The sequence below is a fragment of the Perissodus microlepis genome, chromosome 7 (genome assembly GCF_051167445.1).
Source record: "Perissodus microlepis isolate ML-2025 ecotype Zambia chromosome 7, ASM5116744v1, whole genome shotgun sequence".
Classification (NCBI taxonomy): Eukaryota; Metazoa; Chordata; class Actinopteri; order Cichliformes; family Cichlidae; genus Perissodus; species Perissodus microlepis.
In genome coordinates this window covers 32,742,018-32,756,252 of record NC_140467.1, presented here as the reverse complement: position 1 = coordinate 32,756,252, position 14,235 = coordinate 32,742,018, and the positions used below count along the sequence as shown (strand labels likewise).

General features: G+C 37.3%; 1 protein-coding gene across 1 annotated transcript in view; it reads left to right on the top strand.

Annotated features, from left to right (window-relative positions):
- npr2 (natriuretic peptide receptor 2) overlaps positions 1 to 14,235 on the top strand; it is an 89,613-nt gene that overhangs the window by 28,545 nt on the left and 46,833 nt on the right. The window contains exons 6-8 of the mRNA XM_084934704.1: positions 1,239 to 1,374; positions 3,533 to 3,617; positions 13,842 to 13,962. Of these exons, the coding sequence (XP_084790830.1) occupies positions 1,239 to 1,374; positions 3,533 to 3,617; positions 13,842 to 13,962 (342 nt within the window). The remainder of the gene's footprint in view (positions 1 to 1,238; positions 1,375 to 3,532; positions 3,618 to 13,841; positions 13,963 to 14,235) is intronic.

Sequence of the window (14,235 nt, the reverse complement as noted above, 5' to 3'; positions counted from 1 at the left end):
TTTCTCTTGAACGTTTCATTAATTTCTTTAATCATTACATTGCATGGCATGCAGTGATCACCTATGTTATACCAGGTTAGGGGGTTAGTAACGCAAAACATATGTTGATTATGTTGATAGGTTTGCTGATATTTTGATTCAGAGACGGGACAATCACATAATCTTGGGGTAAATAAATACCTTTGTACAATTGTGATTGCAGGAAAGTAATTAAATGAAGGTAATACGATAATTAAGTTAAAACTGAGGTAATAAAGACTCTTTGAAAACCTTATCTGTTATATGACTTGAGGGAAAACATGCAAGCAGCTCTTCTCGTAATATCAACTCAGTTGGCTCTTTTCATTTTTACCTTTTTTTGTTAATTTCTGGTATAAAATAAAATAACAGCATTGCCACCTTGACAAATTTTAGAAGCACCACTGGAGAAGAACAAAGGTACCTGGTTCCCTGTCTTTATGCTTTTCAAGGCTAGTCGCCTACGAGCTTTGTAGCTTCAGATCTCACTATATTTATCCTCTTTAAATACTTATATTTAGCAAGTATGCTCGCCAGGTTAAACATTACCAACTCCTCAGGCATGGTGGTAACACGCAGCCTGTGGAGGGTTGATACTATTTTGCAGCCAATGGTTATTATGTTTTCAGTCATATCTAACTATCAACATATCCATCCATGCACAAAGTATTGGTGTGATAACAATTGTGTTAAATTTTCTTTCCTAAACTAAATAAAAGTGAACACTAAGTATAAGACAAACTTAAAAATAGTCCCAATCGTGAGCTGAACTCCAGTTTCCTGGCCGACAGTTGTGTTGCAATTGTGACAATCTGCCAGAGACCAGAGCAATCTCAGGAAGGTTTTGCCAGCTGGTTAGGGAAAACACATTTTTCTCTAGTGACTGGTGGTTGCCAGAGGTCACTGATTGACCTCTAGGCCTATGTGATTGTAGCTTTAGTAATCAATTTTCCATCGACCTCCAGGAACCACTTGCCAGTTTGGGGAAGACACACTTTTCCCTCAGAACTGGTGATTGCCAGATGGTTGTAGACCAGTCTCTGGCCTGTATTCACCTGACTCATCATTGTCACTATGATTATCACATTTTTTTTTAATATTAGTCCAAAGTATTGGACTAATTAAAATTTAAATCCATCACTTTGAGGCTAAAGAGAAGAAACATTTGGTGCTGTATCTGAGCATATTTAAATTAAGACTTTTTTCCTCTGTATTTGCAGGTTGTTGCATATTACAATGGAACCACCAAAGACATCATTTGGTCCCAGACAGAGAAGATCCACTGGCCCAGAGGTGGCCCACCACTGGACAACCCCCCCTGCGTCTTTTCCACTGATGACCCCTCCTGTAATGATGGTATGACCTGTCATAATGTAATAAGACACTTACCCCTTTCTACCTACCTACAGGTGATTATACCTGTCACAAATGAGCAGCACAAGGTCTTCTAATGGACACTAATTTCATGACAAGAATTACAAAAAGTTCACACACAGTATAATAGCTTAATAGCATATTTTTTCATGACCTTGGTTAGAATGGAATTGATAATCAGGTGGATATTACAGGGCACTAATGCGCTGTTCCTATTTTAAATAAAGCTACCGTGATAAATGCCTTGTTTTTCTTCAGTTCCTTCCCAGCTCTTTGTGTCTATAAAGTAAATGGGTGAAGTGGAGTATTTACTTCAGTGACAGGCAGTGAAATATGAGCGCAGGAAGTTGTCTTTGTTGAGCAGTGACACTTTTTTGTTTTGTTTTTTTCTATCAGGGATGATAAACAGAGAAGGAAAACCACACTGCAATTAAAATGTATTGTGGTGTGAAGACAGGATAATGAATGGAGGCTCACTTTCAACACCAAGGATGATGAATGCTGAGAAATTTGGAGAAGCATATCAACACTTAAGAGTTTCACAACTTCAGCTTGGAGTGAATTAGATAATTGAGATGATTATAAGCGTTTGAAACCTGTAATTAATTGGCTAGAGAAAACAGAGTACAATCACAAGTTTGATAATTGCAGTATTCTGACACACATCAGAAAACGAAACAAGTAAAAAGTAACCAGACTGCTCATGGGTTTTGTTTTTTCTCTGTTGAACTGTTGGGGTGGACTTTAATTAAGTTTAAAAAATGCAAAGCGAGAACAACAGTGACATTACAAGCTGTGCTTCATGGCGTGGTGTTGTTATCATGGAGAAATCGTCAGATTTGGAACCCGTTCCCACTGCCCTCATAAGCAAGTCTTGCCTGGGATACTGAAGGATAGATTGTTTGTTTTTTTTGCATGTGGTGGTTGGTTGGAGCAATGGGTGACCAGTGTGCATTTTACAAGAAGAAATAGCAAAGATCCTTAGAAGAGCAATCTCATCTCTACTACTCCTGTTAGGATCAGGGCTGCAGTAATCAAGTATTCGATTTTATTAATTAATTGTATTAATTAATTGAGTAATCCGATAATAGAAATACTTCAGTCTTATTAATGAGCAATAGTAGTTATTCAAAAGAGACAAAACAGAGGCCTTTTAAAATGAATGTATTATTTGTTTTTATATTAGAAATTGCAATACATACGGGGTAATGTGTGAGGAATGAAAGGATGCCACATTGTTTGATGGAAATGAAAATGATCAACCTACAGAGGGCTGAATTAAAAAACACACCCAAGTAAAAGTGAAGAAAATGGTATGTGGTCTGCATGCCTGACCATGAGCCCAGGAACCGTGCACCAGTGTAGGGGCTGACAATGAGTCTGAGGATTTCCTCCTGATATGCTGAACCCTGGCTTTTGTCTGTGTGTCCCTCCATGGATAAGCCTCCCAGACCATCACTGACCCAGTGCCAAACCGGTCATGCAGCTCTTGTAGCTCGGCAGTGCTCATCTTTTTCCTGTTGCACAAATGAGCAGATATCAGTCCTGCTGATGGGTTAACTACCTTCTACAGGCCCATCCAGCTCTAATAAAGTAACTGCCCGTCTCCTGGAATCTCCTCCATGCTCTTCAGACTGTGCTGGAAGACTCAGCAAAACTTCTGGTAATGGCACGTATTAATGTGCGAACCTAGAGGAGTTGGACTGCCTGTGCAACTTCTGCAGATTCAAGGTATCTCCTCGTGCTACCCATAGTGGCACTGACCCTAGCCAAATGCAAAACTAGTGAAAAAACAGTCCGAAAAGATGAAGATTATTGTTTGGGGGTTGTCTCATTGTTCCCCCTCTAGTGCACCTGTTGTTAATTTCAGTAACAACAGAGAAGCTGAAACTGAATAAAACCCCCCGCTGCTTCTTTACTGACCGACTTCCAGCAGGTGTTGTTATTAATCGTTGTTAGGGTTTTAATTGTGCGTTGGGAGTGTGGCTGTGTGTTTGTGGGGTGACAGATTTCTAAAGCACCACAGCTGTACTTCAGGAAGTCACATCTGTGCGTTTTTCCTTTATTTTCAAAGATATGATTGTGGACATCTGTTGAACATATGAGAGTGTGAATTCCTTGTTTTTCCTCCTGTTTTCAGGTCATCTGCCAGTTCTGGGTATTGTAGCTGTGGGTTCTGGCTTAGCACTCATCATTTTTGGGATCTCCAGTTTCCTCATTTACAGGTGAGTTTGATCGCATCAAGCTGACGCTTCCTCTCTGTGGTGCTTTTAGCTCAAACAGCAGAAATGTGGACAAAAAGAAAAAAAAGATTGAGAGAAAGAGCGAGAGGCAGGCTCGTGTTTGAAGCAGGATTTATGGATTGTGCTGCTTTAGGTGGTAGTTTGGTATTTACGCACTGTTGCTACAGCAACTGCTCAGCAGGTGACGGCATTAAAGTGGTGGTGAAGTGTGTTTAAGCTGCCAAGTGAGCTCATATACTGGCTCGAAACAACGCTTACTGCCACTCTCACTTAATGATCATTAGTGTGTTTGTTAAGTTTATTTTCTTTGCGCTGAAGTCAGGAAAAATGCCGCTTATTTTAATAATTCACACACTGGTGATGTCAAGTGGAAAACATCACTTGAGCTGATTATTGTGCCTCTCTCAAAGGATTACAAGTGGATTATAAAAGCCCTGCAAAATAATATTCTAAAGAAGCAAAAATAAGCCAGAATTCTTTTATGTACAGCACCACGAAAGCCTAAATTAATATTTCATGTTGTTTACAATATAAATAAATAAAATTGGCAGGACTGACACTGAGAAATGTTTTATGTTTTTTCAATCCCCTCAGGGACCTCGATATTAAAAACTACTGCCTTTAAACAGTACTTCCAAGGTGTACAAGGACAGATTGGCACAATTATTAGAATTATTTAAAGAACTGAATCAACCTAAACAAGTTTGAGAATAAAAATCAACAGCTGACTGAAAGAAACAGACGAGCAGAACAGAAGCCAAAAGAAATACATAAATAAAGAAAACAGTGCTGAAAAAAATACAAATAAGTAAATGGTTGAACGCTATGTAAAATTGTGACTAAATGTTGGAACTGTTAGTATAAAGTGATAATATTTTTAAAGTCATTAACTAATACTGGGCTATGGATAAATGAATTAAATTGTTATAGAACTTTATGGATTAATATGAAGTACAGATAAATGGTTAACTTTGTAAAGAAATTATATGAAAACACTGTTGAATTTAACAGAAGTAAAAGCCCACAGTTGAGTAAAACTATAGCTATTTTTGTAGTGACTGACAATTACAGTAGGTAGCTAAAAACATGGCTAACGCATAGAATTATTAGCTAATAGTATGGCTAAAACAATTAAATAGCTAGCTTAATAAAATAGATATAGTTTAAATTGAAATGTTAGCTTACTGTTCAAAATAAATTATTAGCAAATCTAATGAATTTAGGATTGAAATAGTAGCTAGCTAAAGTTATTTTTGCTAAAAGAAAGGTCAAACTGTTAACTAAAAATATAGATTAGCACTTGAAAGATAGCTAAATGATATGTAAACGTTTATCTCTGACAGCACAAGTTATATTATTAAATAAACATAAACTGTAATAGGAATTAATAGCTGCTAAATGGAGAAGTAGCTAAAAGTAGTCGATGAACTGTTAATGTAGTAATTTTACACAGTTTGCTGTTTGTCACATGAACATGAAAGCTGTCTGGGGGATGAGAAAAGTGTTTTGAGTACATCTGTGGAGTAGATGAAAAAAATGATAAGAAGCACTGGTATAGAAAGCATATTCACTAAATGTTTTTAGAAGCAAAAGACAAAAAGAAATCCTAGAGACTGTGCACCCTATATAGATGCTACTGCAGTTTGAAGTTAAAAATAAACAGAACATTATGCGATTAGTTGTTTAAATAAGCGTCAGTGTTTAATTGTTACTGCTGCCCCTGAGCACTTTCTTTTAGTTGTATATTTAAGGGAAAAAGTAATTGCCTGCTGCTTTTCTGATGGTTCTAACTTTGTGCTCGGCATTCAGCTGTGTAAACAATTCAAATGAAATTGTTGCTCTGTCCCAAGTGGCACAGTCTACATGGTTTATGTTGTAACATTAAGCCTCATTTAATTACTCAAGAAGTAAATCATGCATGCCCCGAGAAATAAAGTGACTGGAAAGATTTCCATAGGCTGGTTAATATCATGGGTGTTATCTGCATGTAATGAAAGAAAATTCTTCTGCTCTTCCCTCTTTGCTCACATCTTCAGAGGTGTCTTTACTCAGGCAGTTAAGGATATTCTCCCTGATAAATGCACTGATTTTATGGAGGATTAACAAATCAAACTAATAAATCACACCGGTAATCTGATCCGTTTTCTAATACTGACTATTAACACAAACAAGTGTTAATCACCAGCCAATCAGAATGGATTTTGATCAGACGAATGGTGGAAGAAAGACGGAGGAGCGGCTGTCCGCCTGAGGTAAATCCACTAAACCTGAATCTGAGTTGATCATGCCCATTAATTATTAATGTGCAGATAATTAGATGCAGAGCCTACACTCATTTCTGAATTAAATTAACTTGATCGTCTCTGTTTTTTCCAGCGCCCAAATCCACAAACACAATGTGATTTCCCAACTAGCTAACTAGTTTTCCTGGATTCTTGGCTGGTAAGTTTCTTTTCTTGGATTTAGGGACAACAAATATCTATTTCTGTGATGGGAAACTCTGTGATGTATTTTTGTTCCTGACCTACAGTTTTGAACTTTGTGCTCTCAAACTATATTAAGAATCTCTGTACATAAATGACAGTGTTATATCTGGAGCCCTGCTTAATAAGTTATCCTTTATAAAAGCACACTATGACCTGGAGCTTATTCATCGTTGGCTCTGTCTCATATAAAGCTAACAGATGACTTCCTGTTTTTGCAGACACTACTGGGGCTTTGCTGATGGACAGAGAGGCGGACAGCAGAGTTGTTTGGGCCATTTTAAAGACCAACCACCTGCAGAGGGGCCTCCATTTTGCTTTTAGTGCTTGACCTACAGAAACACCACTAAAATGTTAAAAACATTTTGGAGTTTATGCCACTATCAGTAGCTATTGAGAAGTGATTTACCCAGTGAGAAATTAGTATTTAACTTTTTATATTTTTAATAAGAAGATATATATAAAAAGAAAAAATATAATTTTAAAAGATGATATATATTTACTGCTGCTTACATGTTTATTTTTAATACATTTAACTATTTTTTTAATATCCTAATTTGGGGGTGGATCTAAATCTAGTTCACAGGGCAGAAAATGTTGAATAAAATGAATTTGTTTTAAGAAATCTTTTGGCAATAGATCTCTGTTCTGACATGTACACAGACGTAAACTGATGTCTATGCAGTTTAATAAAAAGAGACTTGTATATTGAATGATTTGTTTCTTTGTATTGCTTTGTGATAAAATGCATGCAGCAAACCAAATTCAGCCTTCAATTTAATTTTGTCCCCTCACAAGACAGTAAAACATGATCTATAACATCTTAGGCTCAGAAATCAGACCAGCTTACTTGTTAATGGCTCAGATGTAGATATATAACTTTGCCACATTTTTCTCTCAAACTTCACCCTGGAGTGCCTTAGATTTAAACAGCTGTGCTGTCAGCTGCTCGCCGTTGATTTTGGAGGCTGCTGTGCAGAAGCAGCAGCGAGCGCGAGGGGATGTTGAGCAGAGCAGCAGTGACTCTGTTGTTTTTAATGAAGGGGCTGGTCCTGTGGAGGTATTCACAAATGGGACTTACCAAACAATAGGCCCAGTGTGGAGCCTCACACTTTGCCCCTCTGGCTGCCAGAGGTCTCTAAACAAGGTTCTTTTAATAGAAAAGTACTTTTTTAGTAGTGGATGAGGTACTTTAATGGTGTTTCCTGTCCTCCAAATACTAGCAAACATCAGAATTTACTTTTTGGACTCTCCAGCAACACAATTTGTTCTGGTGAAAAAGTGGCAAAGGAAAAAAAAATGATAATGAGCCACTTTAGGAGCCAACTGGGATATTCTGGGGGAAAAGACTAAAAGATGATGATATGCACACGCTACAATAATTTCCCTGAAGCCATCTGGAAACGTTTTACACCTTTTTAGATTGGGCTGGAATGTGTGGGGCTCTGCTCATTTTTCATTTCTAAGTGTTTCAGTCTGCCAATGAATCCACTGCCACCTTGCAAAGAAAAAAAAAACGCACAAAAGTTCCTGCGTTTTTTAAATTTATTGTTGTCGTAAATCGTGAATTGTCAAGAAGCATCAGCTCCTCTGAGATTTCCCCCAGATGTGCTGAGTCGCTAGAGTGCCTCTTCCTCTCCATGGTGCCATGTTAAAAAAAGCAACACTCAGAAACTTGTCACAAAGTTCACTGATTAGAAAATGGATGAATTCATTACTCTGGTTGGGCTTTGCAGACATTTAGTGGTTGTTTACCATTGTGGAGAAGTTGCTTCACATATCTGCTTTTATTCTTCCACCTTTAATGGACGAAATAGGAGACAGAAGTAAATCATGGGAAACTCAATCTGGGAAATTCCTCTCTGCGCCAATTTAAACACCGCAATCATTAGCGAAAAATGTTTCATTTAACAACCTGCTGACATGTGTGTGAAATAAGGATAACAAAACCTAAACTAATGCAACTCTTATCCTAATCTAACATCATCTGGAAAGCTTTTAGACACTCCCAGTCTATCAGGAGTCTGTTCAATGTACCTTAAAGGCTCCTTCGTTAGAGCTAAACAAGCTCAGTGCATTTACCAAGGTTTCCATCCTCCATCCATCTTCTAAAAGCTAATCAGAGACGCTTTGACCTCCTTCTCACCTGCCAGCTGAGATCTCTCCAGTGTGTTCCAGGTCTGTCCTAGAATCTCCTTCAGGTTGAACAGCTCACCTGGGAGGCTTCCAGGACAAATCTTAGACAGATGCCCAAACTATCTGGCTGCTTTAAATACAACGCTTGATTTTTCGGCCATGACCCACAGCTTGTGGGCAGAATAGACTGGTTAATTGATAAATTTGTATGCCTTTGTAGTTTCTCTCTTGATCACTTCCGTGGCTGTTGGGGCAGATTGGACAATCGCTGATCTTAACGTCTGCGTTTCGCCCCTCAAACTGTCGCTAGGTTCAAAAACCTCCTTGATTGCTTTGGTCGGCGATAGTTTGTTTTGAAGATGCCGATTTGTCTGCAAAAACTTGCTGATTAACCACCAAGCGAAAGTGAAACCTGGAAACGGAGAACATTTACCTTCAAGTAAAGGTTTCATCTCACGAGATGTTTCAAAAGGCGCAACTTTTACTTTGAAGGTGAGAATCGTCTCTGTTTATGGTTTGCATCACACTTTTCACAGTTTCTTTACCACTCAGCAAGCAACTGACAGGTGTTTGCGGACAAGTCACTGTCTTCAAAACAAACTACTGGCAGTCATGGCTATCTGCTAGCCAAAGCAATCGCAAGGTGGCTTTTGGTACAGCAACCAATTACACCAGTAATTGACTGCCAGAAATCACCAGCAACAAATTACAGCTGGTTGGTATTTAATCATTTTAGCCAGTGACAGCTGGTTGCCAGGACAATTTGAATTTCTTAAGTGAATGAATTTTCATTATTTTTTAAGGAAAGCCAGCTTATTAAATTTTATGGTGTACAAAGATGACCAGTGTAGCACAAAGCCTTCATTTGGCTTGGTCATTAAATCTGTCTTTTGGATAGCAATCATGTTGCTTTGCTGTCCCTTTAGATAGTCTTTCCTAAAGTGCTCTACTCTCATAATTGAGGGTGTTATTCAAATAAAAGAAACTTGTCTTTAAAGCTGGCCTGACTGGCTTTATAAAATGGAACACAGTAAATGGACTTGTTTATGGCACCTTTCTACTCTGAGAGCAGAAAGCAACAATGTGGTTGGAAAGGTGTTTCTTAACCCAATGCATGATCTTTCCTTGAGTATATATGAAAAGAAAGCTTTCTGGTTATGTGTAGCACAAACTTGAGTCATGTTAGGCACTACAAAAGAAGACTGGTTGGAGTCAAGAATTTAGGTTAACCAAGGGGGGAAGACAACAGACTTCAACAACAGGCCATCTGTTGCTTATTAATCCAGGAGTAATTTAATAATAGGCTTGACTGTTTCAACTCCCTCCTATCTGACGTAAACGAAGAGTCGCTGTCTCACCTCCAGCTGGTTCAGAAAGCAGCAGATCAGCTTCTTACTGGTTCTAACATTTAAATGACATCATCTCAATCATTGCTTCTCTCCAGGGTCTCTGCTTCGTTTTAGAACTGATTTTAGGATTTTACTGATCACTTTTAGAGCACGTATGGGTCTGGCCTCAAGCTGCAGAGCATAAATGATGACCCGCCTATGAACTAGTTCGCAGCCCTTAGATCCTCAGTTGGCTTAAATCTAAAGGTGTCCGTGTTTTTGCTATCAGGCCCCCTCGGCTTTGGAACAGCCTGGCTGAGGAGATAAGGCTAGAAAATTCACTGTCTTCCTTTAAATCCCTTCTTAAAACTCATTTTTATAGACCTGCTTGTATGTGATGACTTTACATCTGATTATATGGTTATCAGCTTGCAGCTGTTTTGTCTAATTTTAGTTTTTCACTGTTTTAAAATTAAATCATACTTTTTAATTGTATGTTTCTCATGTGACTTTCATGTTTGGCTCTCTGTTTAATCGACTCTTTTAGTAATGTGTTTGCCTGTCTGCCTTTGTATACTCGTAGTAGAAGTATATCAAAATATTGTATCAATATTGTTATTAAGAGATCAATACATAATTTATAGTGCTTTGACAAATCAGAGACAGAACAACAGACAAGTAATTTTAGGATTTATTTCTCTATTTAAGCTTTAATTTATAGTCTATTAATAACTGAAGCTCAAAAGCTAACATTTCTGCACCAGGACAGAGTGTTTTTCTACATGCATAGAGATGTTTATAGCATTTCTGACAGAGGATTTCTTTTGAAAATTAATTGGAATTTCATGTAGTCAAACAGACTGGACACTCTTTTTTTTAAAAAAAACAACCTAAAAACATAGATTTGAGACATTTTAAGATGACACAAACTCATTGCCTTTACTGTACACAGATTGATTGTGCTTCCAGGGGCGCTCGCCTATTCTCAGCCAGGAAAAACCCTGCAGGATTTCAGTATTTGGATCAAGTCATTTGCAAGAAATAAGCAGTGTCAGTTAAGTAGGCTGCAGCTCTTATTTGTGTCAAATACATCTTTAATCAGTGTTTAAATAAATAAAAGAATTGGCTCAAGCTCTGTTTTAGCAGATAGCCAAGACTACAGGACACGAGGGAAAGAAGAAATCACCACATATATTGCATACATAAAATACCTTTCTGGATGATGTTCAGTGATTGTATCTTCTTCACTGAACACTTGACCCTGTTTTTCAGTTGCTTTAGCTTTATCACAGCAATTCAGTATCCAAAACTGGCAATTCAAAGAGACAGGCTGATTTGCCACACTCCTATTATGAACCACAAAAGGCAGGACACTAAAGCTTGGTCGGTATGATTTAGTAGCTAATGCACTTTAAATGATTATTACTGGGAAGCCTGGACAGACCATGCCATTATTTTAACTTTACCCAGGTGAGCAACAATTTAAGATGATTGGTAATCACCACAAATGCTGTTTCCACTTCATAATGTCTCACTGAGCTCTGTGGTATACATCGTGGCTTACTGTGTGAGGCTTTTACTGTTTTAAATGCCAGAAGTCATGATTTCAGTGTACTCTATGATAACCCCCTTCGGTGAACTGCAACATTACGATGCTCGGTTAAACATTACCATTAATTCAGTTGAATAAGGCATAAATTAATTAAAAGATTTTTCACGCTGAGCCAAAACAGCTGTAAAATACTGTAAGTTGCATTTAGTCTAAAGCTCTTAACCCTAGCATGTTTAACTGGTCTGAAGAGTAACGTTAGGAGACCATAACTTTTATAGTTCTTTTAAAAAAACATAGTTGGAAACAGTGGTAGTACTAAAGTACAGTTATGGCTTGAAATTCAGGGAGTAAAAAAAATAAAAGAGTGAAGTGGATTCTACCACCAATATAATGGTTGGTTTATGACACAGCTGCCCTAAATTAACAGTATTGGTAACTAAAAAAAGTACTTTTTTTTTTCCTGTAATGGTTAATCCACCAGTATGTGCGAGCTGTTTCATCAACATATTTTAAATTCTGAAATATGTTTTTATCAATGATTTTAAACTTTACTGGTTCACAAAAAAAAATCAGAAACAGATTAACTTTTGATTAAGATGCCAAATTACAATTATTTTCTTGCATTCCTGAACAGAAAACATAGTTTCAGTGGTTTAATGTTATGCTTGTTTATTTTCTGACTTGTCGGAGAAGTCAAGTGTGCCGGATCAAATTTGGGTATAAAGATTCAGTTCAGCGAATTAAGTATTTTTTTTTGTTTTAAGCAGGCTTTTGACAGATCTCTAAAGGTGGTCCAAGAAATTTGCAAAGCACTGTACCATTACTTGAAGTAGGAGATATAGTGGACATTGATTGATGATTAACCTTCAAGTGACTGCTGTATATATATATATATATATATATATATATATATATATATATATATATATGTACTGTTGTGACACTCTCAACACTATCAGTCGAACAGGCCTAGATAATCTGCTAGCTATAAAACTAATTGCAAGGACTGCAACCGACTTTATCTTCAGCAACCACTTGGCAACTGGTTGGGGAATATAGATTTTTTCCTAGTGACTGTTGGTTATCAGGAAGTACAGACAGGTTTCTAGGCCTTAATTGAAAAATATTTCCCACCATGAATTTGTTATTTCCCTACCAAACTTTTCATAGTTTGCCATCAGTGTGGCAAAGATAACCGCAAGTTATCTGGGATCTTTTCTGAACCTGGAAATATTTTTTATGTAGTTTTGCAGTGAACAGTGGCTAACACACCTAGAGAAGCAAAAGGTTTTGTGGCTGACGCCTTGAGGCAGATACTTAATGACCAAAGTAACTATGAAAATAGCTCAACAAACTCAGACATATTGGGTTAACTCCTTTTTACTTAAACATAATTTAAACTGTTTAAGGAATGACAGACACAAATAAATTATTTTAGTTTTTATTAGTTATCAAGTGAAGCATTCCCGTTTTAAATGTAATGCGGTGATTTTAGCTGCTAAAATAGTCTGGTTAAGCATGAGGGTTGTAAGACAGAGAGGGAAAGGGGACTTTCCAAAATTTAAAGTAACATAAATGTTGCCAAGATTAATGAAAGGTGCAGTAGGAAGGTGGCTGTAACAAGGAAATATAATAAAAGTTCAACAAGGTTATTAGGAAACGCAAATCTGAGAAATACATAAGACAAAAAGTTGACAACTTGACCAAATGACAAAAAAAGAGGAACGGTGCGAACCCTGCATTCATGTACTCTTTTGTTCTATTGTACTCTTATTATCAAACATAAGCAAAATATTTCTATGCAATACATGAATTTTCAACATTAATTTAAAATTTCTTATGATTATGCAAATATGTACATTTATCTGTCATCAACTCAGCAACCCAAGATTTCCTCTTGCTTTTACTCTGGTTTGTGTGAATTTTTCCACTCGGAAATTTGTTTTCCTTAATGAATGCACTGCAAGAACAAACACAGTTCAGGGAAATAAAATGCAAAAGTAAGCTTAATTAGACAAAAACAAAGGTGGGAAAAGAACAGAGACCGGAAGTTAAGAAAAAAGTAAGCTAGACGAGGGAATAACTTTCAAAATAGAACAGGAAGTAACTGAAAGGCTCACGAGACAGAAGGCATCATAAAAAGTGACCCAAAGGAAAACTAAGGACAATGTGTACTGTGACAATCCTTTTAAAGAAATCATTTTTTTGAACTTATATTTACACTAACTTCATGCTCAGTTGATTTCACTAAATAGCAGTTTGGGTGTTTACTGTCAAATGTTCCATGTTTCTGTATTTTGCCTGGAAGAAAGAGCCCTTTGTTCAGGAGAGTCAAGATACTTCCCCTAAAATAGTGCCTCACTGCCAAGCGTCAATAAGTAGAGCATATGAGCCAGTAAAGTTAAAATCTAATAAAAATAAACACAGGCCTAAATGCATCACCAAATGTACATAACTTCACGTAAATGCTGTATGTGAGGCATTCTGTAATCACATCTGAGACCGCTATCTCAGGAAATACCAACAGGAAAGACAGAGATCAAACGTAACCAATGGAGTTAATTTGCATTTTGTTTTAAGGTGACTTGCGAGATTAAATCCAGCTTGCTTAATAACTTATAATTCTCCTGCAGACCACCACCTTCTCCTGTTGTTTGTGCTGCCGTGACCTTGTCGATTTCACCACCTGCTTTTTTACTTTCTGCAGGAAACTGAAGCTGGAGAAGGAACTGGCGGGAATGCTGTGGAGGATTCGGTGGGAGGACCTTCAGTTCGAGAGCCCAAATAAATACCACAAGCGTGCTGGCAGTCGGCTCACCCTCTCACAGGTAGATCACAAGATTTATGTGCAGAAAATGATGCAAAATGTTGAAATGACACCCACACGATCTCATATGAGAGCTAGCAGCCATTAAACTTTACAATCTTCATAATTCTGAGCTTTTTATCACTTTATATCAGGCTGCAATCTGTGAGGCCTAGAAAATAGTTTTCTGTGCCCTGGTCCCTATTCTGTTCTCCCGGTTTCTGTGTATTTTGGAGTTTTATTCTAATTAACTCTTGTTTTTTTTTGTTTTTTTTATTAGTTTTTCATATATTTT